Source organism: Mirounga leonina, unplaced genomic scaffold (genome assembly GCF_011800145.1).
Source record: "Mirounga leonina isolate KUSES-001 unplaced genomic scaffold, KU_Mleo_1.0 Mir_150, whole genome shotgun sequence".
In the NCBI taxonomy this organism is placed as follows: domain Eukaryota; kingdom Metazoa; phylum Chordata; class Mammalia; order Carnivora; family Phocidae; genus Mirounga; species Mirounga leonina.
This window is the reverse complement of record NW_023270374.1, coordinates 29,424,273-29,451,217: the sequence shown is the minus strand read 5'-3', so window position 1 is coordinate 29,451,217 and position 26,945 is coordinate 29,424,273. Positions and strand designations below refer to the sequence as shown.

The following is a 26,945-nucleotide window of genomic DNA, read 5'->3' as shown; positions in this document are numbered from 1 at the left end:
GAAAGAGGAAGTTGTCTTGTATACACACAAGCGTGAAATTCTGTGTAGCTGTAAGGAGGGGGCGTGGGGAAGTCAGGGAAGAGCAAAGGGGGAGCTACAGCTTGCCGTCAAGAGGAGGGTCTCCAGGGCGGCATTGTAGTTTGGTGGGAGGCTGAGGTCCATGGTGCAATGAGACTGTGGCCTCACGAGGGTTCTGTGACAGCTCAGAGTTCTGATCATTAATAGCAGACTGTCTTGTCCCAAAGCCAGCCCTTCTCTACAGGTCTGAGCTGTCCAGGATAGTCATACCCACAGTCAGACTTCAAGGTGCTGGAACCTGTTATGAGCCAGCTGTGGGTGCCCTGGACCTAGCCCAGCAAGATATGATGACACTCTGTTACTAAATGAATGTGTTTAGTCTCACTGGGTAAGAACGGCCTTTCCTTGCTTTATAAATAACAAATATTTTGTTCTTTTACAAATAAGTGCTCTTCCCCTGTCTCATAGCAAAATGGTTGCCCCATACTCATCAAGGACTTGCCTGGGCTCCCCTGAGTCTTTTCTTGGACCCATCCCCTGGGATGTTCTGGAATGTCCTAGAATGTTCAGAAGGCAGGCTTGCTTGCAAACTGGCCTAAGTTTCTTAAAAATATGCGCAGGAAAACAACTTTTCCAGGCATTGTGGCAAACAGTTTTCTAGCACGTTCAGGATTTTGAGCTGGTGAGCTCCTATTCCATTGTGGGACCGTGTGCGGGCCATGTCAGGCCCCACCCATCTTCCCACAGCCTTGTACACCAACCTGATTTCTGCTTGCTGACATTTGTATTTCTTTGCCTGAGAGGTTTCTATGGTTGCTAGAGCCCTCTCTGCAAAGACTAGGAGAACCAGAGAACTCAGGTCCCCCAGAAGCTCCCTTCCACGAGTGAGTGGTGGGAGATGGTATATAAATACTCCAGCTTCCGTGGCCCTTGGGTGTGCACTCTGAGGAGCATTCTGCATTGGCTCCCAGAGTTTCCCCAGGAGAACTAAGCTGCGGTCACCCGTGGTTTGATCATATACCCTTTTTGGCTGCTTTCCCCCACCCATCCCATTTTCTCTCCTCCACTAGAACTTCCCGGGATCTTCCTCCAAATAAATTACTTGTACTCACCTCCTTGTGCCCGGGGCTGCTTCTGAGGAGCCCAAAGTAAGGCAGGTGATAATCGCATCAGCCGTTTACCAGCACCTAGTATGGCCCGGGCAACCCCGAGGGCCTGATAGGAAGTCCTGGAGTCCCTAGTCGCCCTGCGAGGAGGGATTCGCAGCCACAGTTGACAGGTGAGGACACGGGACTTGCCCGGGGGCCCAAAACAAGTACACTGGAGTCGAGGCTGGCTCCTTCCACCACACCTGAGGCAACACTCTTAAGAGCAGGGACTGGAACTGGGTCTATGTTGCCTCTACTTCTCCCATGCTGAGTCTACAAGCAGGAGATGCTCAGTAAGCACGTCCAGCCAATAAGTATCAAATGCCCAGTGCAGCTAAATAAGTCCTTTTACATGGATTACCCAATATCACCATGACAGCAGGCTCGGGAAGTGGCTATTGTCATTATCACCCTTATTTTATAGATGAGGACCCTGAGTGGGGGAAGGGACCTGCCCAAGGCCACATGGCTAGTAATGGACGAGGCCCAAGTCTGTCACCTGTCCACCATAGGGATGGATGATGTAAGTGGATGAGTGAACCAAAGGAAAGAGGAGGGAGGACACAAAGCCATGGCCTACTTTGCCAACGGCTGGGTGACCGCGCATTGTCCCATCTTGGAACATGTCTCTGTCACACAAAGGGTAAATGGGTCTATTCCCTGTGAATGATCTGTTAGCCCGCAGCTCCATCCAACTGCTCATTAACACAATAAAAAAATATATCAAACGAGCCTTCTGATTCCCAGTTCCCGGGGGCCCAATTACATAACTTGGAAATGACTCTTTAGTAAGTCTGATCAAAGGCTGGTTGTTCAGTAATTAGAAATCATGGCCTCTTCCTCCGGGCTTGGGGCTCATAAACAACAGTTGGATGAGCTTTTTATTTGGGTCGGACCAAAAACCTAGAGGGATCCATTTCCTCCTAATTTACACCCATTTCAGTGGGGAAAACAGCAGGAGGTTGAGTTTTGGCTCTGGGAGACCCACTGGTTCCCTTGGGTGCTGCAGGCAAGACGTGAGGGAGGGAGCGCACACTGAAGCGAGCCCCTGAGCTGCCCGTGCACCAAGAGAGACAAGCACCTTCCAGAGCGGGCATTAGAGCCAGGACCAGGGCTGGGTGGGCGTCCGTGAGACCACGGATGGGGCTGACCATCCAAAGACCCCTCAGACAAAAGAGGGTGGGTGGTAAGGAGGTTCATCGAGAACACCAACTGGTTCCTTCATTGAACCATTCAATAAATATTTATTGAGGATCTACTAAGTTCCAGGTACAGGGATCAGATGGTGACTAAAAAAGATGATGCCCGCCCTTAAAGATAGTCCAGGCCAGGGCGGGAAGATGGTCCGTCCTGGGTGAGGTGGGGGCATTGAAGCCCAGAGTCAGAGAGGGTATGGGCGCACCTGCTGAAGAGAAGCAGTGTGGGGGCAGAGGCCAGGCGGACCTCTCCCCCGGAGCTGAGAACAGAGAAGTCTTCATCTTCCCAGAATCACTGGGAATACACGGCACATCTGGAAATGCAAGTTGCCGATCCAGCTGTGGCCTCCAAACCCCGGCTGTGTCCCTGCTCTCAAGCTCTCACATACTGGAGGTTGGTGCCCAGGAACAGGAAGTCCTAGGAGAGACAAGACAGGACAGCTTGTCAAAAGCATCCCCTATGCCAAAAAAATGCATCTCCAATATAAAGGGAGGCCCACGTCGGTGGGAGCATGAGCTCTGCCAGAAACCAGGTCAATGCATAAATCTTGAATGCGCCTCCATCCCCAAGGTCTCCATAAAGCACAGCTTTTTCCAGCCACCTTCTCAAAGGTGGCAATTTATCTGTCATTTCCCAAGCTACTGCTGCTTCCTGGCAGGCCCCATAAATGTCCTTTGTGTCACCTAAATTTTCTCTCCTTCGCGAATAACACAAAATTGTGCGCCACTGAGGTTTACTCTCCTACCTCCTTGGAAGTTTCCATCACCCGAAGGGGCGGAAACTCTGAACTGGAGGCAAAGTCCAATTCTCTCCCACAGTGATCCAGCCCTTGCCTTTGGGCATCAAACAAATGACCTCAAAAGTCTGCTGAACATGAGAGTATATAATAAATCTTCTGATGATTTCCCATGTGCCCAGCTGAGGCCAGCTGCATGAATTGTCAGGTCTTACTTCAAATAACCAGCTATCTGACTGCTTGTAAACTCTCAGCAGTAGGATGTTGAGCATCCCTGGGTCCAAAAGGACGTTGGATATTAGTCTTTCAAACACAGCAGTCGGTCATTGTGTCCATGTCCCTGACCATGCTGCTGCCCTTCCCCCCCCCTTTTTTTTTAAAGATTTTACTTATTTATTTGAGAGAGAGCACGAGCAGGGGGAGGGGCAGAGGGAGAGGCAGAGGGAGAAGCAGACGCCCCTGCTGAGCAGGGAGTCCGATGCGGGGCTCGATCCCAGAACCGATCAGGAGCTGAACCGAAGCAGGTGCTTAACTGACTGAGCCATCCAGGCGCCCCGGCCCTTCCCTGTTTTTAGTGACTGTTATTTGCTGGATGTTGACGATGTACCAGACACAATGCATCATCTCCTTTACTGCTCATGGGGCTACCGACCCAGTCATCCCACCTTACAGATTCTATTCTAGAAAGATAACCTGAACCGTGGGCACAGACTGACCAGGAAATACTTGGTCAGAATAGTGGAGAGAAGAGTGAAGAATCAGATATATTCTTTGGTATGGAAATAGTTCAGTAAATGATGTCTCTGATGGATAGAACTGTCGGTTCTGTTAATGGTTCTATGAACCTTCGGTTAAGCGTCTGCCTTCAGCTCAGGTCATGATCCCGGAGTCCTGGAATCAAGACCCCCACTGGGCTCCCTGTTCAGCGGGGAGCCTGCTTCTCCCTCTGCCTGCCCCTCCCCTTGCTTGTGCTCTCTCTTTCTGACAAATAAATAAATAAATAAAATCTTTAAAAAGAAAAAGAATTTAGAAGAAATTTTCAAAACTTACAACTGGCTCTCAGAACCTGCACTGTTGCCATGGCAATGTTTTCAAACTGAGCTGGTCTTGAGATTCCCCCAGGTCACCCACAGGAGGGGTGCCACTTCTGAAGGACACGTGGGTGGTGGCATGGTGTCTAGTCATGCCTGGGGTCTCCCTCCCCCTTCTGAGCTGCGGGGCCGGGCTGGGTCCTGCCCATTGAGCTATGGCTCTGAACCTGGAAAACTAACCACCCCCCCAAATCCTCAAAAGCCCACCGGAACCCACTGACCTTGTGGATCTCGAGAACAGGGTCATAGAGCCGAATATCCTTGAGCAGAGGAAGGGGGAAGCCTTCTGCCAACTTCTCTGGAGGTTGAGGCATAACATGGAGAGAGATTTGTTAATAAATAACAACTATAAATAAAGTAATAGAAAAAAATAAGTTTCTCTCTGCCAACTCTATACACAGTTTATTCCCATTTAATGATCACCAAAGATTACGAGGTAGATAAGACTATTATTTCCATTTTACCGATACGGAAATTGAGGCACTGAGTGGCCAAGTAACTTGTCCTAGGTCACACAGCCAGAACTGGGATATCAACCCCGGCAGGCTGCTCCAGGAGCCTGGGTTCCCAGCCCTGGTGCTATATGGGAAGAGTAGCAGGTATGGGGCAGCAGACGCTCATGGTAAGAAGCTAGTGGGCACCTGCTCTCTGCCCTCCACCCCCGTCCTGCTTTCTGTTGCAGCCAAATGAAGCAGGGCTTTGTGGAAACAGTGTTTAGGGCTTTATGCTTTATTTTCTGACTAGGGAGTTGGCAATTGACTGGGGAATGTGGATTCAGAGACGGGCTGCCCTGTGCCCTCTGTATTAGCTTGGTCCTCAGTCTTTTACCTGCCATTTCAGGGTATAGGGGGCACACTTCTGCAAGTCCCTCCTTCTCTCTTAGAAGGGGGCTTCCTGTGTTCCAAAGAGTCCCTCAGTCCCTAACCCTCACTAGAGCCCCGGAGGGAGAGGAGACCACCTTCAAAACGCCCATCTCATAGGCCGCTGAAGCCCAAAGAGGAGCAATGATTAACCCAAGATCACTCAACCTGCAGGAGAGCCCTGTTTCCCAGCTCCAAGTCCAGTTCCTTTTCCCTCAAAGAGCACTGTCTTCCTTGACATGGAAAAATCCCTAGCAACTCTCACCGTTGACCTTGGGGTAGAGGGTGTTGAGAATGTAGTAGTTGAGTAGCGCCTCCAACAGCTCCACCTGGTGGAGAACAGGAGAGATACACCGTGACCACACGTGCCATTTTGCCCACCAAAGAACTTCCACATGGCCACCCTGGGGTGGGGGTAGTTCTGTATGTGCCGACATGGCAAACAAGACTGAAAAAAGCAAATTTCAGATAGATGCCTACATCATGCTACTGTTTTATAATATAAAACTATTTTTTAAATTTTATTTATTTATTTATTTATTTTTTAAAGATTTTATTTATTTATTTGAGACAGAGAGAATGAGAGAGAGAGAGCACATGAGGGGGGGAGGGTCAGAGGGAGAAGCAGACTCCCTGCCGAGCAGGGAGCCCGATGCGGGACTCGATCCAGGGACTCCAGGATCATGACCTGAGCTGAAGGCAGTTGCTTAACCAACTGAGCCACCCAGGCGCCCCTAATATAAAACTATTTTGAGATACACATTTATTTGTGTGCAAAGGGATAGAAACACTTGGAAGATTATACACCCAACTGTCTTTCCTCTAGGAGAACATCAAGGTTTGGCTTAGCTTTACCTTTAATTTTTTTTTTTTTACAGTTTAATTTTTTTTTCACAGAATATTTTCCTGAATTACTTGTGTAATAATTAAAAAAAAAAATTCAAAACAAAAATTATGAAATACAACTTTTAACGCTCATCATATAGCTGGTATAGGGCTCAGAGCATTACATATACATCTGATTCAATTTTTACAATAACCCTTTGAAGTTGCTATCACTGCCCCCATTTCACAGACCAGAAAACTGAGGCCCACAGAATGAAAGTGACATTTAGAAACGGGGCAGCAGGGGCAGAATTTGAACCCAGATTTATCTGATTCTATAGTTCTTGCTTTCTGCATTCCATGTTCTGAACACCTGATACGATGACTTTTTGTGAATCTTTACATACGGATGTTTTACCTCATAGGACATTTTTACATGCCATGCACAGATGCAATATTAGTGTGTCATTATTCACTTCCTCCTTCATTCCCTGGAAGGGGTCATCCTTTGGGGTCCCTGTGGGCTGCATCTCTCCCTACAGTTTATGTGGTTGTTCCTACTTCGTAAATCCGTAAGGGAGGGTCTGTGCAGCGAAGGGCAAAGGGAGGCTGGCCAGAGGGGTCAGTGTGGGCAGGATGGTGAAAAGGAAGACAATTATTGCAGGTTAAGGTCTATCCATCTCCTCCTTGGCCTGTGAAGAGGAGCTGCCTTCACCCTGCCTTCCCTCTTGTCAGAAATCTCTCCCTGGTGTATGTGCTATGGTGAGCGCTGTGAATTGTGTAAGACTGATGAATCACAGACTGGTACCTCTGAAACAAATAATACATTATATGTTAAAAAAAAAAAAGAAGATAGTAGGAAGGGAAAAATGAAGGGGGGGAAATCGGAGGGGGAGACGAACCATGAGAGACTATGGACTCTGAGAAACAAACTGAGGGTTCTAGAGGGGAGGGGGGTGGGAGGATGGGTTAGCCTGGTGATGGGTATTAAAGAGGGCACGTTCTGCATGGAGCACTGGGTGTTATATGCAAATAATGAATCATGGAACACTACATCAAAAACTAATGATGTAATGTATGGTGATTAACATAACATAATAAAATTTTTAAAATGTAAAAAAAAAAAAATCTCTCCCTGATCACATCAGCCCACATTGATTTTCCCACTGTCTTTCTTACTTCAATATGGGGCCATCCATTTTGCCAGTTGTTCCTCCTTGTGGAAATCACCTCTTGGTTCAGCCTGCCCAGCAATTAATTCCTCTTGTTTTAATAACAGAGTCCCTATTTTCCCCTGGAGAACCCTCCTTTCCAATCTCAGTCCATATGGTTTCAGACTAGACGTCCTGGCTCCAGAAGTGTAGATGAAACCCATGTTTGGTCAATTGGCCTTCTCCAATTTTTAACCACAGTGATTGGCTAAAGAATGGACACATGACTCAGATTCACCTAAAGAGAGCTAGCATCTGGATTTTTTAAAAAAATTAAACTACAAAATTTTGAGGTTTTCCATCAGTGGGAAAAACCTGTCTGAGGATGAAGCCAACACAGATGAAAGCAGAAGGGAGGGATGGGGAGAGATTCTTGATGCACTAATTTGAGCACCTAGATCCAGTTATGCCTGAAACCTCTTTTTTAATTTGTTTTTTAGTTTTATGACCCTATGAATTCCTCGTGTTGGCTTAAGACACTTTTAATTGGTTTTCTATTCTTGTAGTTAAAAGAATTCTGTCCAACAGACAATTTAATTATATCTTATCTTCTATTGGGATGTAACTTCCTTGGCCCTGTGTATCATGTCCTCGAGAACTTCTATACTTTTCTACAGCAGAGAGTAGCTCTTTTCATTTTTCTATTTTCTCCTATAGGTGCTATAGCATTGCTTAGTAAATATACTAAATTAGTTAATACCTTAATCACTTCATAAATAAAAACAATGATAACTTACATTGAACACTCCAACTTTAGACTCTTTCAGCTCCACTTGTATCCTATAATGAATCAGAGAAGATTCAGAGATGGGGGCATAATGCCCATGGCAAACCTAAGCAATGTAGGGGTCCCCAGAAAGGAAGTACTGGCTTGAGAAGACACAGAGCCAACGTAAGGATGGGACTGGAAAAGATGTTTAAGACCCAAAACCAGTGATACAACCTCATTGGGAAGACTCACAGAGGGGAGGTGGGTAGTGTATGTCAGAAAGTCAATATAGCTGATGTCGAAAATTTACAGATTAAGAAAAATCAGTATTAATAAATTCTTTAGAAATTTGGAAGTTATGGGGATTAGGTGGAAAGGAAGTTTGTGGAGGCAGGACTAGTGGGGGAAAAGATTTGGGCCAACTGAGGTAAAATTTAAGTTTCCTTCCCCAATGGCAGCCCCTAACATCGAGAAGAAGATCTACTCACATCCCTACCCCCAGCTACAGAAAATCAGCTACAGTGTCCAGATGGAAGGAACCCAGTTTAATGCCTCCATGTGGGCAGGAGGCTGACTTACTTTCCTGGTTTCAGGAACCCAGTGATCTTGCTGGTGTTGAAGGTCAACATGGCGGACATATTAGTAGCCTGGAAATTCCAGTAGAAGAAAACTGGTTTAGATGAGAAAGGCTGTCATGTACAGGAATGATAACTATTAGGACCAGCTGTTTCCTTTAAACAAACAACTCAGTTAGTTAAAGCAGGAACTTGTTCACTAGACTGTGGACTCCCAGAAGGCTCATCATAGGTACTCAATACATGTTTGAACTTGGACTTGAACACTTTTTACCTTAAGTTTCTGACTATGATAGTGATTGAACTTTGAATAGACAGACTACCAAGAGGTGTAGAGTGCCTATCTCTGGAGATCTCTAAAGGCATCATTTCTAGCTATCTCAGGGCTAAGAGTCAGTCCTAGGGGTGATAATAATAAAAATAATATTAATAATATTTTGTTTTAATTTACAATATATTAATAACAACAAATTCGACAACAATAACAACAAAATCAAATTGCAGATATAGCATCTAGGAGCAATTACCCTTCCAGAAATTTGTCTTGTTGAGTTGCAACCCTGAAACATCCAGTGAGCAGGAACCCCAAAGGACTCAGAATCCCTTTGCTCTTAGGGTTTATTGAGAGAGACCCCTCTCAATATTTAACTCAGAGGGACTTTAATATAGGGAACTGGTTACACAAGTGATGGAATTGCCAAGAAGCCAAAGAGAGCTAGAGGGGCAACTTAGAGACTAGCAGAGGTAGGACGCTGCTTCCACGCCAGGACTGGAAGAACAGAAGTAGGGACTAGGGTTATGGGAACCACCATGGAAGAGACACACTCACTGCCTGAGCCTCTGTCCAGGACAAAGACAGAGGAAGAAATATTCGGCTTCTTTCTTCTTCCTGCCCTCTAGTCTCTTGACAGTGTTTTCCATTGGCTGACTTGGTTAGAAGTCAAAGTCCAGGGGAGCCTGGGAAGTGTAGTCTTCATGGGTCAGATACAGATGCAGAGCAAACAAGTCAAAGACCCTGATGCCTTCCTCCCAACAATAGCCCCGTCTCGCTTAGTGGGAGATACATACATTAAGCAAATAAACCTGCAAACAGCTACATAGGTATCTTTATAATAAATGCTATGCCAAAAAACAATAGGGTGCTTTAAGAAAAAAAAAATGACAGGGGGCCTAAGGTGGTAAGAGGCAATCAAAAAAGTCCTCCTTGAGGAAGTGATATTGAAGTTGAGATCTGAAGGAAAGGGGGAGAGCATGCAGAAAAACGGAATAGCATTTGCAAAGGCTTTGAGCCTTACCACACCAAGCTGGAAGACAGGCTCCTTGGCAGAGCTGGGCAGGAGCACAAAGGCTTCAATCTCCATCAGGGGAGTCAAGGACAGATTCCCAGGGCTGAAGTTCAGGAATGGGGCAGAGGCCATTGCTCCCTGGAGCTCCAAGTTCATGTTGGGGTACAGTCTGGCTAACTGGGGGCAGAATGAGGATATTATGTCACGAGAAGGAAATATGCAGGTTTGCCAGGGGGATCCCGAGGGAGTCAGAGAAAGCCGAGAATGCTTTTTGATTGATGTTATTTTCACAAAATGCTCTGTTCCTTTTCCTCTTAATGGTGCACCTGGAGATCTTGTCTTGCCCTGTCAGACATCTGGAGTCTGTATATGTACTTCACGGCTGCATTGGGTTCCATCGGGCACGGGTACTGTAACTGATCTAGCCACAGTGAGCATCAGGTGGTCTCCAAGGTTTTGCCCTTATAATGATCATCCCTGTGAATACCCTTGGCTGTTGGGGGGAGGGGTACGTTCCTAGAAGTGGAATTGCTGAGTCAAAGGGCAGGATGAGTATTGTCAAGCCTTGGATGTTCGACATGACCTCCTGTCTGAGCTGCGCCTTGGAGGGGACTGGGGAGGTGGGGGAGAGGACAGTGGATTTCTGTGGGATTGAATGAGGAGCTTAGCCCTGTGATGACAGAGTTGCTGTAGCAACTGCTGGAAACAACCCCAGGTCCTTCCTGGGAGACTGGTTAAACCAGCTATGGTGAGTCCATATGATGGCAGGCTGGATGCCCATGAGAACATGAGTGAGGAAGCTCCTTCTCTACCTCTGCAGAATGGTCTCCCGGAACAGTGAGGCAAAAAAAGTAAGGTACAAAATGGTGTGTATGATATGTCCCCATTTGTGTACAAAAATGGAAAAGATTCACAACATTTGTTGGCATATACATAGAATATTCCCAGAAGGAGGTAGGCTCTGGATGGGAACTGGGTGCTTAGGGGCCAGGAGTGGATGGGAAATTTTCCACTCTAGAACCTTTTATGTCTTTTGGATGTTGAACCATGAGAATTTATTATCTGGTCAAAACATAATTTTTAAAGCACCAAGAACAGTGCCTGGTCCCTAGTGTGCCCTCTGTAATTGTCTGATGTTATTAACTAAGGTGTATTTGAGGGGACATGTTGGCGCTCCTTGGGATTTTCAGATATCGTCGGCAAAAGACTGGGCAACCCAGGGTCCCAGAGACACAGGGCTCAGGCCTCTGTTGTTGGGCTTTGGAGAGAAGGGGCCCCGAAGCCAGCAGAATGAAGGCCCTGCCCTCCCTGGGGGTCTCACTGCCGGCCTTCTGACTCTTAGTTAAGCCGAGAGTAGCTCTGTGGTTTTAAAGGGAAACTCCTGGAGGCTAGTGGGCTTGGCCTGCTCCTGCCAAGGTCTGAGAGAAGGCTTACCCTGGGGACGAAGGGGCGGAAGGACTTGGTGGTCAGCCGGATGTTAGAGCCAGGGGGAACCTGCAGCAAAGAGACACAAAGTTTTAGGGTGCTCCCGCAGGAACTGAAGGTCTGAGAAAGATGGGGAGGTGGAGGGGGGAAATGTTCAAGACTGCAGCTTCTTTGACTACCTGGGTTGCCATAGCAATAGTGAGATGCCTGCCCAGCACTCACCACAAGCACCAGTTGCCAGGGTCCCGGCTGCTCTCCTTGGCACATAGGTGACACGTGGGACACACTCAGAGGGTCCGTGAGGGTGAGATTTGTAGACATAAGGACCTAGGTATGGTTCCTGGCTTTGTTCCCGTGTGGTCACAGGCCAGTCCCTTCACCTCTCTGAGCCTATCAGGTCATCATGAGGGGTAAATGGGGTGGGGTAAACACAGCGCCTACACAGGGCCCAGCGCATAGCTGTTATAAAACACAGCTATTCTGACCAATCCACTAAAAGAAAGGACAGCACCACAGGTGGGGTGCCTTACTCAAACATGATAATAGAAGCAAAAGGCCTGTGCAAGGGTGAGAAATCACCCAAAAGACCACAAGCCACCCCACCCACCCACTTGACGGGCCCCCATCTATTATCAGAGCGAGCTGGACCATCCAAGTGGGGCTGTGCTGTGTTTCCCTCATCATCCTGACATTGTTCACGAGGCCTCAGCTTGACAAAAAGCTACAAGAAATAATCTTCTGAAACCCAGAAATTTTAAAGAAACTTGAGAATTATTAAAGATGCAATCCACTATAAAATTTAATATTCCTTATACAAAGCCCCATTTGAAACACTTGTCTCAGAGGTAAGTCCTAGGAAGACCTTGTCTCTCCTTTCACCACGAATCACTAAATCATGGACCTTTTCTACTTTGGCTACAAGGAAGCTCTCAAGTAGAATTTTTTATTTAAAAAAAAAAATCAACTTATGGGCATGGTGTTGTAACTGTGCTTTACTTTTAACTTGGTCTTAATTTCCTATTCAATATAACTTTATGCATTTATTAGTGTATCTATTATCCTGCCTCATTTACTAAATTTTTTAAAGTTTTTTTTTTTTTTAAACCTCTACAAACCAAGCAGGAGAGAAAATATGAATTAGAACAACAGGTCTAGATGGGGGCAAAAGTAAAATCCAGACAGGGAAGTCATAATCTTTCACAGTTCTAAGGGAGAAAGGATTTTGACTCGAGCTTCCTGGCAGCCAGGGTGAAAAGGGAAATTGTGCTAATTTATGTATTTCCTTGTCTGAATCTTTCTTCTCAGTAACTTCCTATTTCATTGATGTAAACGAGGTGGGAAGGAAAGAAGGAAGAAGGACAGGTTACCCTGTCATTTGTGAGTGCTATTCTGCCACCATCCTCACCATGTCATCTGTGATGGAGAAATTCAGGAATCCTGCCTCATGATAAACCATGCTGGCTGTGTTGAAGACATAATCAGAGATGGCAAAGTAGACCATTCGGCTGTATTGCTCAGGAAGGCTCATGACAGGAGCAAGGAAGCTGACTGGGGAATAGTGATCACGGTTAAAAATTTCACCCTGGAGAGAGAAATAGGATGCATTTGAACTTTTCAAAGTCTACCCCAGCACTGGACATCTGAGCTAGGCAGTTGTTTATATACGAGGTGGGGGCACTGGCAAGTCACTGTCTGAAACTACCATTAAAGGTATTTTCCTTTGGGTCAAAGTGTTGTGTGTCCAGAATCTGTAAATGAAAAGCTCCCCAACTTTGGCATTTTAACCCATAGTACCCTCTGCACCGCCTAGCCCAGTTCTGATTGACCTCACTTGCATGGTGGTCAAGAGGAAGGAGGGGATGAGGGTGAGTTTCAAGGCTGAAGGCTTGTAAGACAACTGTTGGAGCCCTGATCCCCACCACTCCATATTGTCCTGCCCTCAACACAGCTGGAACCCCTGGGGAGATGAGGACAGACCTGAAGCCAGAAAGATGGGAGGCCCCAAGTAAGGGCTGGCCATGAGGGTATGCTACGCTGGGGCCGAGCCTACCCACACCCCTGCTCTAGGACTCTCACCTTAAACATCACATCCAGCATTTGGGCTGTTGCCCGAGGGGGTTCCATTAAACTGTAATCAATACCAGCGAAACTGTCGATCTCTGTTTTGACTGTGAACCAGGAGAGGGGCAGGATTAGGAGCCAGGTGATGGGCGCTCTGACTGATCCACATGCTTGTCACATTCTTCAAGGCCCCCTGCCCCTCTGCCTCAAGACCTTCTACCCAGCCCAGCCCCGGAGCAAAGAGCTGCTCCTCCAAGAAAGAGAGGACATGGTTCTATTGTCCCACTGGTGGGTTAGCCATGAAGGGGGTGGTATGCTCCTCCTGGAGCCTGAGTGGGTTCCAGGGTCTCTCTCTCTCTCTCTCTCTCTCTCTCTCTCTCTCACACACACACACACACACACACACACATCTGAGGGCAGGAGGAGCCCAGTTCTCACAGCCCCTCCACACCTGGAGCTTCATGCCAAAGAAGCCATAGAATGGGGAGAATTCTCCAATCAAGCGAATTGTTCCCCAGTTTCCAACTGAGGCCTTGATCTTCAGGGAAACTGGCCTCCTATCAACACAGACCAAATAACCAGGAAGGTCAGGCCATGTCCAGAGGGCCCAGAAACTGCCCTCCAAAGCCGTAGGGGAATGGAAGTCCTGTGTCCCATGCACTAGGTTGTCTGTGGCTGCCTGAGCCTCCCCTGAAAGACAGCTGCCAACAAGTGAGGGTAAGGCCCGGGGGCCAGGGCCTCACAGAATACCTCAGACACATCCATAGGATGGAACACTACACAGCTACTAAAACCAAGTCTGTGGCAATCATTTTGGAACACTGGAAGGATCCGATAATGCAGAACCTACGTCTGCTAGATGAGCCTGCATTCGCTTTCCTAGGTATATACCCAAAGACATGTGTCCATATGTACTAGAATATTCATAGCAGCACCACCCATAATGGCCCCAAAGTGAAACTCCCCAAATGGGTTTCAACAGCAGAATGGATAAACAAAGGGAGGGACACCCACACCGAGGAGCGGCACCCAGCAAGGAGAATGAATGAACTCTCTCTGCACAGCAGTATGGATCAACTTCATCTTTTAAAGTTGAGCAAAGAAAACCTTCTGCTCTTGATAGAGGACTCAAAATACTACGTGGTGCCATTCGCGTACAAAGTGCAAAACTAATCTTTGCTGGGAGAAGTTGGGATAGTGGTTTTCCTTCAGTGGGGGGCAGGGGCAGGAGCTGGGAAGGGTTCTGAAAACCCCATCATGTTCTGTTTCCTGCGCTGGGAGCGGGGACGTGCCTGTGCTCAGTTTGGCAAAATTCTTTAAGCTGTTCACTTATGACTTGAACACTTTTCTCTCTCTATAAACCTCCACAAAAAGTTTTTTTTTTTTTTTTAAGATTTATTTATTGAGAAAGAGAATGAGCAGGGAGAATGGCAGAGGGAGAGGGAGAAGCAGACCCCTCGCTGAGCAGGGAGTCTGATACGGGGCTTGATCCCACGACCCTGGGATCGTGACCTGAGCTGAAGGCAGACGCTACCGACTGGGTCACCCAGGTGCCCCAAAAAGTTTTTTAAAAATGAGATAAATTTATGTGCGCTAATATAGAAAGATATCCAAGGTATGTAAGTTACAAAAGAAACAATGTCTACTATGTGTAGACTGATATATGTTCATAACTTGGCACATACACATGTATTCATGAATGAAAGGAATATATAATGAATGCATGTTTGAATGATCATGTATATTTATATTTTTATATACAAAAGAAAATATCTGAGGGGTGACACCCCAAACAGAGGTTACCTCTTGGAAGAAAATTTGGGGAGGAAGGGATACTTAAAAATAATTACCTTTGGGGCACCTGGGTGGCTTAGTCGGTTAAGCATCTGCCTTCAGCTCAGGTCATGATCCCAGGGTCCTGGGATCGAGCCCCACATCAGGCTCCCTGCTCAGTGGGGAGTCTGTTTCTCCCTCTGCCTCTCTCTCTGTGCTCTCTCTCTCTCAAATAAATAAAATCTTTAAAAATAAAAAATACAAAAAATTTAAAAAATTATTATTTTCTATACTTCTGTCCCATTTAATGTTTTATAAGACATGCTTATGTGCTTATATAAATTAATAGAGTATCCCGGGGATGGGTGGAGTAGCCTACCTGGCAGAGTTTGGAGATAAGGCTGTAGGTCTGAGGTCACCGAATTCTGGAGCATTTTGCAAATCTGAAAAACACAGGAGGAGAAAGCCTGAGCGGGTCCCCCCAGCTTTGGTCTGCCACTGTGTTAATTGCTGTAGTCATCGTCGTTCATATATTAGCCCATTGATTGAGTCCACAAAAATGTATCAGTGCTCATCACGTGCCATGTGCCAGGAAACAGAAATGATCAAAAACATGCAGGTCCCCATGTGGACCTCAATGGGGCCCATCCGGACCTTTCCAAGTTTTTCCTGGAGCTGGACATCTGAGCTAGGTAGTCAGCTACCCAGCTGGGTAGGGTACCTTGGCTGGAGGCACTGCCTGAAATTCCAGCCTGAAAGATACTTTCCTTTGGGAGGTGCTGGCCCCCCCCAGAATTTAGAATTGAACAGCAGAACTAGACGGTCAGTAGAAATACGTAAGTGTGTACTTAGTAGATACTTCTCAAATATCATCACTTCACAGGTTGGCTGGATGGATCCGTATTCCACGTTTCCCCACACACTTCGTGGTGGCCACTTGAGTGCCTTGCTTCTCAAGATGAGGGAATGCGTGTTCCCAAATCTGGTGGCTATATTTGCTCTCATAATCGCTTGGAATATTTATTGTGTAAACCAATGAAATATGACTGAGAAAACCTAAGTACTTGGGAAAGGTGAGCTGCTTAGAGAAATTTCTTGGTGTGCACAAGAAAAGGCTTAGGAGGAAAAAAATCATAAAAATCTAGAAGGATTCGGCACTGGGATTGCTTTGCAAATGTCTTTGAATTCTCATTGTGGTTAAAGAAATCTGAGCTGGAATTTGTAGCAAATCAATGTTTTATGCGCGAAAGACAAAGTCCAATGTCAATCAGGAGACTATTTTGAAAGAACAGTTCTGGGCCCTGTGTCACAATATGACAAATGGATTTATATTTACTTTATCTTAAAACATTTGCAGTTACATGTAAATATTTTCTTTGTTCGTGCATGTGTGTGTGTGTCCCCACGGTACAAGTTGTTTTGATTAAGCGGCCACCACCTTCTGCTCAGACGGATCCACGTATATAAGGAAGGAGAGGTATATGGGGGCTGGGGGCTCCATGAGCATGGGAGGTGGCATTTTAAGGGCAGGTAAAAGGGTGAGCAGACATGAATCAGGCATGGGGATGTGGGGAAGCTCTATGCTGGGGGTTGGGCAGGCAAGAGGTGAAATCTTAACCTCCCTTTGCAGACAGCTTAGTTTTGGCAAAGGAGTTTGGTCTCAGGTTGTTGCCAAAAAGCAAAGAATGGAGTGGTGAGGGACAGTCACAGTTGATTTCACGGGAACCAGGAAACTGCTGGCCTCAACTAGAGACTGTTCTCTTATTGATTTTCCTTCAGACAAGGGCCCATCAGATCTTCCTAAAGGCCCCCCCCCCCCCGGATGCCCCACCCCTGAGGGGACTTGCCTGATGGGGGAGGGAAGGCCTTCGGCCCTCAGTCCCAGACTCATCACAGGACCTCCTAGAGAGGCAGGTTAAGGGTGTTGTAGGTGAGTTAAAAAACCTGGGTTCAAATCCTGTCCAGTCCCCCACTGGCTGTGTGACCTTTGCAGAATCTCTCCCTGCTTTTGAGTCCTCACCCACAGGATACAGTGACAAGGCCAAGTGCTTCCCAGGGAGTTTTGGAGGGTGAGGGGGCTGAGACAGTGAGTCTATATGGCCCAGAGAGCAAACATGCAGGAAGTGGTTATTCTTAGCCCTGTTGGTCAGATACCATCAGTGGGGAATTTGAAAGATCCTGTACCAGGCTCTTCGTTTTCCTAGAAGAAGGAAATTTCTGAAGACCCATAAGGATCAGGGATCAAGTGAGATCTCCATCTTTCCCAAGACACCCAGCCCCTAGAAGGCCTTTGGTATAAGCTGCTCCATATTCTAGGAAGTTCAAATGCTGACTCAGCTCCTCACCAGCAAGGTAATGCACACCGCTGAAGATAACTATGTCCTACTAAGAAAAGCATGGCAACATGGAAATGAGGTGCTCAAGAAGGAGGCTGGCATATTTCCCAGGCTCACCTAGACCCCAGGACCCCAGAACAAGAAAAGGAACAGAATGCAGTCTGCCACTCCCCATCTCCAGGGTCTGTCTGCTATTCCCACCTCAACCACCAGGGGCACAAGACCAGCCGTGGGCCTCAGTGGAGAGTGTGTGTGTGTGTGTGTGTGTGCGTGTGTTGTGTGTTCCTCTTTCCTCCTTAATGACCTTCTCCCTTCCGAAGCACAGTCTTTGCTACAGACACAGCTCCCGGTCCATGATACCTCAGAAATGGGATTTTTGGGGTGAAGTATTTGTTAACATGAAACCTCTTTGTTTTGTCAGAGATTTCAAAATTTGGGAGATTTCACATTTTTTTAATGGGAAAAAATGACACTCTGTGCTGCCGTCCCCTCCAGGGCATGTGCTTATGAGCACAGCCAGGTAGGAACCAGGGCTCCAATCTGGTTCTCACATTTCCCAACTGTCCTGTTTGGCGTCTGCAGGCACCTAAGTGCTGATTTCCTTTTTGGCCTTGTGGAGTGCAGGGCATTAGGGGGCGGGGGCCAGTGAGCAAGGTCAAGGAGAGGGAGGGGCAGGAGTCTCTGTTCGCTCCCGCTGTTTTACCATTGGCTGAACATCGAACATTCTCTGCCTCACTAAACACACTTGGAGTCCAGGGACCTACATTTTGCCCCAGCTTGGCCACGCTCCATGACCTTGGGCAAATGATTTGTCCTCTCTGGGCCTTGGGCCTAAATATGTCTGGGCCAGTCAGCCTGGCCATCCAGGGCCAGAGGCCAGTGAAGGTGTCCACCTAGCCCTTGAGTGACACAGCAGATGCCAGAAGCTTGGACATTCCTACCTTGCTCTCCAATACTCTGCGGAACTTGGACTCAATCTGGTTGTGGAAGAGATTCAACAGCCACCTAGGGAGAGAACAGTGGACGGTCAGCTGTGTACCACTGAATGCAGGGACAGTGAGGCAGCAGAGAAAGCCTGGCCCTGGCCTCTGACCAGGCTGGTCCACAAGGGAGCCCTCCTCACCCCATCCTGGGACCCTGCTGTGTCTCAGAATCCTGGAAAGGATGAAAATGCAGAGTCCCAGATCCCAGCACACTCGTTGATTCAGCGTGTCTGGCATCCCAGCCACCTGCTGCCCCTAATCAGATTCAGTAGATTTAGGGGAGAGGCTTGAGAATCCATATATTCTAATCAAGGAAACTGAGGCTCAAAAATATGTCCCCGAAGACTTGTACATTGTCCACACACTGTCCGGAGGCCAAAAGCCCTTGTGTTCCTCTAACAGATTTCATTCATCTGATGGTGGTCCCCACCAGTATTCCTGGCTCGAAGCTGCATCTGTTAATCTCAGCAGGGTCCCCCAAAGAATGACCTCCAAGTGCCTGTGATGTGCCCCTGCATTACACCTGGACATATATATTTATCAGAGGCCAGGCCTTGGGCTGGATGGGCCTCAGGCTGCACCCAGGGGTCAAGCGGGCCAGTGTCTCAGTGGTGACTTACCCCAAATCTCCCGATATGTCCACCTCCACATCTTGAATGTGGCTGCTGCAGCCGGGGGCAGTGACGGTGGGCCTCCCAGAGGGCTCCCTGCCCAAGACAAGGTTGACCGAAATGGTAATGCCCTTGACCTGCACATCAAAGGAGCCGTGTAGTTTCCTGGAGGAGATAAGAGAAGAATTCATCCATTCCTAGACTAAGATCAGCCACCATTTGTGGGTAAAATATGAAGCTCGATTCTTACCCCAAAGTAAGTGAAGCTGGAATAAAAATTTAATTGGGAAAGTTATTACAAAGTAAAGATTTATTACAAATAAGACCATAAAAGATCAGGAAGAAAGCCTGGGTCTAGTTATTTCTGGGAACGGGTGAGCAAAAGCCTTTCTCTGTAGGATTCAAGTCTCAGGAGGCTTAAAGGAAATGGTTGATAAACTTGACAGCATAGAAAATTAAAACTTCAGTGAACAAAAAAATGCCATATTCAAAGTTAAAAAAAAAAAAAAAGAAAGAAAGAAAGACCCTGCATGGTGAGCCAGCCAAAGAGCTAATTTCCTTAATACACAAAGAACAAGCTCATACAAATTAATAAGAAAAGGACAAAACAACCCAAAAGAAAAAAATTAAAAAGAGGGATCAAAGATATCAAACAGGAAGTTCAACTGCAAATAAGCATATGAAACATTATTAAAAATGAAAATAACAATGATGCCAGTTTTCACCTGTCGGATGCAAGTTCTGAAGTTTGAGCAGGTATGGGTAAACAGAGGTCCCAGGGGCTGTAGTGGGAAGAGCACCTCTGGAATACAGACTGCTGGGATCCATCCTCACGCACATGTCTTCGATCTTGGAATTTTACTTCTAAGGCTTTACTCTGCAGCTCTTCCCGCCCAGATATATGAGTGGGGCAGCTCATGGAAGCAGCATGGGTCATAGCAAAAAGTGATGAACCACCTAAATGTCAGCTAGTAGGGACGGGTTCAGTAAGTCATGGGCATCTATGCCACGCAGGCTTTAAAACAAATGAGGGTAGGGGCGCCTGGGTGGCTCAGGCAGTTAAGCGTCTGACTCTTGGTTTCGGCTTCAGTCATGATCTCAGAGTCGTGAGGTCGAGCTCTGCATTGGGCTCTGTGCTGGGTGTGGAGCCCGCTTGGGATTCTCTCCCTCTCCCTCTCCCCCACCCTGCCCCTTTCAAAAAAAAAAATAAAAGAATAAGGGTGAATGTGGTCTATCTACACAATGAAGTATTACTCATCCATAAAAAGGAATAAAGGACTAATGCATGCTACCATGTGGATGAACCTCAAAAATCTTAGGATAAATGTAAGAAGTCAGACACAAAATGTCACTAATGAGGTTTCTTCTGTTCTTTTTTGTATTGAATCTTCAAATATGGTGTTTCGCGCTTATAGCAGATGTCAATTTGTACCAGCTATTTTTCGAGTACTCAGTGAAGACACATGGCTAGAAGTTACTGTATTGGACAATGCAGGTCTATGAAAAGAAGGGCCATATGCACCCCAATGTTCATAGCAGCAATGTCCGCAATAGCCAAACTGTGGAAAGAGCCGAGATGCCCTTCAACAGATGAATGGATAAAGAAGATGTGGTCCATGTATACAATGGAATATTACTCAACCATCAGAAAGGATGAATACCCAACTTTTACATCAACATGGATGGGACTGGAGGAGATTATGCTAAGTGAAATAAGTCAAACAGAGAAAGTCAATTATCATATGGTTTCACTTATTTGTGGAACATCAGGAATAGCATGGAGGACATGAGGAGAAGGAAAGGAAAAATGGAGGGGGGGAAATCGGAGGGAGAGATGAACCCGTGAGAGACTATGGACTCTGAGAAACAAACATGGTTTTAGAGGGGAGGAGAAAGGGGGGATTGGTTAGCCCGGTGATGGGTATTAAGGAGGGTACGTACCGCATGGAGCACTGGGTGTTACACGAAAACAATGGATCGTGGATCACCACATCAAAAATTAATGATGTATTGTAAGGTGACTAACATAACATAATAAAATAAAAAAAAAATAAAGTATAAATATGGTCAGGTCACCCAGAAAAGACTGGTCAACCCTCCTGTTATGGGCTGAATTTTGTGCCCCCACCCAGATTCATCTGTTGAAGTCCTTAACCCTAGGACCTCTGAATGTGACTACATTTGAGGCAGAGCCTTTAAAGAATTGATGCCATTACAATGAGACAATTGGGGGGACACCTCGCTGGCTCAGTCAGTGGAGCATACTGCTCTTGCTCTCGGGGTTGTAGTATGAGCCCCACGTTGGGTGTACAGATTACTTAAATACATAAACTTAAAAAAAAATGAGGCCATCAGGGTGGGCCAGAATGCAATCTGACTGGTGCCCTTGTAAGAAGAGGACACGGAGAGACACTGGGGTGCATGCACACAGAGGGACGACAATGCAAGGTCACAGCGAGAGGGCCGTCATTTACAAGTCAAGAAGAGAGACCTAAGAAGAAACTAGGCCTGCTGACACCTTGATCTTGGACCTTGGATCTCCAGAAGTGTTGCTGAAACCACCTAGTCCGTGATATCTTAGCATGGCAGCTCAAGCAGACGACCCACCTTCCATCCAAGGACCCTGGAGGTCAAGAACAGTTCAAAGTGCTAGGGAGTTCGTGCCCCTGGGAGCCCCCCTTGACCAACGGCAAACAGGAAGAAGGGGTCATAATGGCTGAGTTGGGGTAGCTCAGAGGTGTGCTCTGCCTGTATGGTCTGCAGAGGTCCGCAGGAAGGCTGAGCTCCAGTCGGCAGCTCAGCTGACTTCCTTCCCTCCCTGCCTCCCTTTTCCACCCCCGTGGATGTTTCCTTAGATCATTTCCTGGATAAAGTACTTACGCTTGAATTCTTGTCTTAGGGTCTGCTGCTGGGGAAGGCAAACTAAAAAGACCCAGAATTCTCTCATTTAAGTCACCCACAACCCTATCAGGGAAGCATGAGAAGGGAAGAGACTCAACTAAGAGCCAGGCCTCCAACCCCTGTGGGCTCTTTCCATCCACCATGGGGCCTTTCCGATGAGCTAGGAACACCTTGGACCCAAGAAGGATGGGGCAAAGGCCAAGGCCAAGGGCCCAAGAGCCTGGGAGCAGAGTCCACTTACACGAATGCTTTGCGCACCTTCCACTCGCCCTGGACTCTGATGAAGGAGTCAGAGATGGTGAGACTCAGACCCTGGCCGGGCAGGGGCGTCAGAGCAGAACCACGCAGCTCACAGCTGTGGATGCTCAGGCTGAGGAGAGAGACACGGGGAGCACGGCGTCAGCCCCAGCTTGGCTCCAGCCTCAGCGGGGCTCTTGCTCCCGCCCCTGCCGCGCCCCACTCCCACCCCGTGGGGACTTGGCTGGCAGAGCCGGCTCCAGGCAGGCATGGGCCCCCCCACTTCCTGAGCGCCTGAGGCGTGCTCTGTGCTGACCATGCGGCCATGCTAAGCGCGTTTCCTCCTTTATGTCACCTGCGCCTCTCAGAGGGGTCAGCGCTCTTCTTGTTCCCTGTTTACAGAGGGGGAAATAGAGATGCATTTGCCCAAAGTCACACCGTCGGGATCAGAGCCCATGAACGTCATGATCCTGGGTGGGATCTGGAGTAGGGCACATCGGCACACCCCTTTGGGTTTGCAGCTCCTTCTTAGAGCCATCCTCTCCCTCGAGAGATCCAGGTGGGGATTGGATTCAGGGAAGGCTGAGGCTGGCCCCAAGAAAAGGTACAAAGTGCTGGGAGAAGCAAACCAAGACGACACATATTGTGGGGCCGTCAGTGGGAAAACAGTGGTCAAGTTCCATTTGATATGCCCGGCACGTGGTAGGGCTCAATAAATGTTTGCTAATGGACTGAATTAAAGAAAGAATGAGTGGAGCTATCAATGGTAGTGGGCAGGCAGGGGGTGCTGAGCTGTGACTCGACTGCCCTCCTCCGTCGCCTGTTCCTCCACAAGTGTTTTACGCCTTTTTTTTGGCATCAGCCGTCCATGTCTAATGATCCTTTGAAGACTCAGCTCAAATGCCACTGCCTCTGGGAAGTTTTCCTTGACTCCCCTGGGTGGACAAACCTTAGCTCTAACAGTTGGGCTACTATATTTAAAGTTTAAGGTCTATCTTCCCTCCCGGACTACATGCCGAGGCCAGACCGAAGCCTGGATTTTCACAGTGTCATCCCCATTTTGCAGATAAGGAAACCGAGGCTCAGGTCACACAGCTAGTAGGTCTTCATTGATATTTGCTGAATGAATGAATAAATGGGGGAACCTAATTTCCTCCCAGGACTTCGCTCTGAATGCTGCGAGGAACTCCCCCATCGCTGCCCCAAGGAAGTCCTGGGGTTCTCCCTCCCCGCCCTGCAGAGCCCCACCCCTACCCCCAGCCACCTCAGGGCCCCAGCAGAAGGGAGCCTCACCTGTGGAACTCAAAGTGCCCTCGGCCAAAGGGCTTGATTTTGAAGTCCCCAGTGAAGTCAGGCAGCGTGATTCTGAGCAGTTCCTTCTGCAGAACCACCGACCCCTCCCTGGCCACTGTGGATAGGAAAAAAGCTGCAAGTCAGCCTGGCCTGCCTGCCTGCTTCCCCTCTAAACACTTCAGTGGCTTCCACCTGCTCTAGGGAGAAAGGCTGACTTCCTTATAAGCATTAAAGACAGTTCCAGACTATTGAGCCCCTGTTGCGTACCAAGGGACATGAGAAACAGGAGCATCACTGCATTTCACGTGGTGCTGTTATGTGGGTGCCCAATCTGTGGGTGAGGGAACAGTGCCTTTGTCAGCAGCCCCACAAGGGGAGGAGGGCTGTGTGCGTGGGTGGGTGCTCCTCTGTTCTGTCCTTCCCAGCGTCTAGCCTGTGCAGAAGACACTGTAGGGATTTGAGGGATAGAATCCTGGCGCCAGCATCTCTCTAGCAGGGTGACCTTGAGCAACACTTCAGCTTCACCTTCTCCATGGCAATGGCAACAGAACTTTCTTTTTTTTTTTTTTAATTTTATTTATTTATTTGACAGAGAGAGACACAGCGAGAGAGGGAACACAAGCAGGGGGAGCGGGAGAGGGAGAAGCAGGCTTCCCGCTGAGCAGGGAGCCCAATGCGGGGCTCGATCCCAGGACCCTGGGATCATGACCTGAGCCGAAGGCAGACGCTGAACGACTGAGCCACCCAGGCGCCCCGGCAACAGAACTTTCTTTACTGGGCTGGCATGAAGATTAAAGGAGATCACTGCAGAGCACAAAGGGGGTGAGGGGGGATGACATGCACTCCTAGCTTTGGTGCATGGCCCACGCCAGGCACTCAGGCCTGGAACAGCAAAGCGGGGTTTATGTTATTAAAAATATGGAAAGGACCAAAATATCCAACTCTAGCCAATTGGCTAAGTGAACATGGTACAATCAATCACACAGTGGAAAGGAACCAAAGGCAAATTTTGCCTGATTTAGGATTTCAATATAAACAGCTCTTACTAGCACTCGTTGTTTGTTCGGATATATGAGGGACCCAGGATTCTGCCCTCAAGGGGCGCATGTGTACACAGAAGACCAGGGGCCTCCTCTCTTTCCAACTGGCACTCCTCCCTCGAGAGAATGCCCATGCCAGTCCTTCTGCCAGAATGCTACCGCTGGTCCCTCGCCAAGTGCCACTCATCTTTTGTACCGCCCCGAACCTCCTCCAAGAAGCCTTCCCTGATTTCCTTTCCTCTGCTCCCAACAACCCAACCTGGGGAAATGTTATTACCCCATTTAACAGATTAGGCAGTTGAGGTTCCACGAATGTGAGGAGAGCCCTGGTTCAGTTATCGTGGGGAGTGCTGTATAGACGACTCAGCTCCCTACTCTCTGGATGGATGAATTCGGATGCTTTGTTTCAGCATCTTTTTCAAAAAGTCGTCCTATTTTTGTTCATTCTCTAAAACTGACATATACATAAAAGACATCGCCAGATCACTTTTAAATGTTTCTGTGGCCACGTAGCCAGCCCTCAGAACCAGAGACGGCACAGTCCCAGCACCCCCACAGCCTCCCTCCTGCCCTCTCTGGGTCACAGCCTTCCTCTGGGGATCACCACCATTCTGCCTTCTAGATTTAAGACATATGTTTTCAAACTCTATCAAGAACTTTTTGGTGGAATTGTCCCTGTCAGTGGGTAGTGGCTGGGTTCATAACACACCTCTCTTGTCTTCTGGCGGCTCCCCCTTCTCAGCTCACCTTCCCACTCTCCTGTGCTGTATCCTGGAGACTTTCTCCCAAATCAACGCTTGCTCCAAATCCTTCTCCCTGTCGGCTAGTAGGGGCCCCCACTCAGACAAGTAACATGCCCAAGTAGCTCCAGAGAAGTCTGGCGCCTGGCAGGTCGGCCAAGTCCAGCCAACAGCCACATCCTCTTACCATACTCTAGGCCCTTGTCGGTGATCCTGGCCACCAGGCCGGGGTTGGTACCCAGGGTGCCTGGAGTGGACGTGAGCAGTAGTCTCAGCAGTAAAGAGGGCAGGGCCCGAGCCATGGCCCTCATCCTGGATTCCCAGTGCAGTGGCCCTGGCAGGGCCCGCCCCCCTTAAGTAGCAAGGGGCCTGGGGCAGGGATGGCTCCTGAGCGGGGGCGGTTCCTGGAATCGTGGCATCGGGAATGGGAGGCACAGAGACTGGAACTTGCTTGCGACATTGCTGGGGTCATGGGTCATGCTTAGAAGCCGGTTGCTGCTGCCCCTGGTCAGAGGGTGGGTTGGCCTGGCCCCAGGTGACAATCTGTGTCCACCCTTCCCACAAAAAGACCCCACATTCGTTTCTGGGAAGGCCCGGGGTTACAGACTGGGAGGCTCAGGGAGGTCATGGCACTCCCGCAAGATCCCACACCTGGCAAGTGGTGGAGCTGGGAGTCAAAGCCGGGTCTGGCGCCAGCCAAGTTCTTACCTCTTTTTTTAAACAAACAGAGTTGAGTTTAAAGAAATCTTTCTGCCATGCCCCCGTGGGAAACCAGGCTTTCTCAAACCTTGCTGGTGGTAACATTTTCTGGAAGGCAACTTGGTAAATCTTCAAACGCTTGCATGCCTGGTAACCCTGAAGTCCTGCTTCTGGAACGTCAGTACATCCTGACATCAGTGTGCAAATATGCCACTTCACCAAGGTGCCCATCGCTGCGCTGCATGGAGCAGGCAGGCAAGCAGTGGGACCCAACCTACAGGGTCCAGCAAGAGGACACTGGCCAAATTAACTATGGTACATTTAAAAGTGAGGCTGCAGAAATAAATGTATTTCTTGATCTGGAAAGATGCTCATGAGGGGCAGTTTCCAATGACACCGTATAGTGAAATTCTGTACCAATGTTTGCCAGCCTGGAAAATTTTTAGCAAGGAGTTATGAGGGATTGTCTCTGTTTAGATGGGCCGGAGTGTTTAAAAAATCATTTTGTTTGTTGGTATTTAAAATTTTTATTTTCTTGGGGGACATGTTGTATTCGCAGTAAGTAAAGATAATAAAATTTCATTGAGGAAACAAAATTTATAATAAGGATTGTGCTTAATTCATAGGGATTCTTCCCCTCTCTCCCCCCTCCCAGAGATCCTATATTTGTGAATTTTGTTCTGCCCCCACCTCCAGGAAGCCTTCCCTGATCACCCCCACATTTCCCCGGATTAGAGAGAGGTCATCTGCTGAGGTCCCAGAATATCTGCATTTTCTCCATCATAGCAGTAACCACTCTGCTTTTTTGTAACTGTGGTCCTTTAAAAATATGTCCACAAATTCTTTTATACTCTTTTCCATCAAAAGGTGGAGTCTCTGTATCCTCCCCCTGACATTGGGTTGGGTCTCTGTGATCACCTCAACAGATCAAATGTGGCAGGAGTAACAGTTTCTTCCCAATGGGTCATAAAAGGCACTGGGATTGGTTAAGATCAGAACTCCACCCCACCGCCCCCACTGCCGTGGAACACAGGGAAGCCTACAGCCTGGATCTCTCTGCTCCTCTGTCCCCTGTTGTTGGTGTCCTTTGGGTTGAGATTTGTTGGGGGTCCCTTGCACACCACCCTCGGCCCCAGCCTGGGAGCTCCTGAGGGCAGGGCTGAGGCTGCGGAATCCCGTGATCCCTGCAG

At 48.0% G+C, this 26,945-nt stretch overlaps 1 protein-coding gene across 1 annotated transcript; it reads right to left on the bottom strand.

Moving 5' to 3' along the window:
* Positions 1–708: 708 nt before the first annotated feature.
* On the bottom strand, positions 709–25,367 carry LBP (lipopolysaccharide binding protein). The gene is made up of 15 exons (XM_035005695.1): positions 25,244–25,367; positions 23,277–23,391; positions 21,988–22,116; positions 18,855–19,010; positions 18,193–18,256; positions 15,295–15,358; positions 13,158–13,249; positions 12,487–12,663; positions 11,091–11,150; positions 9,666–9,833; positions 8,375–8,442; positions 7,824–7,866; positions 5,316–5,379; positions 4,412–4,488; positions 709–2,780 (listed from the first exon to the last, which is right to left on the bottom strand). The coding sequence occupies exons 1-15, from the start codon at positions 25,365–25,367 to the stop codon at positions 2,736–2,738; spliced, it is 1,446 nt and encodes a 481-aa protein (XP_034861586.1). The 3' UTR covers positions 709–2,735.
* Between the last annotated feature and the right edge of the window lie 1,578 nt (positions 25,368–26,945).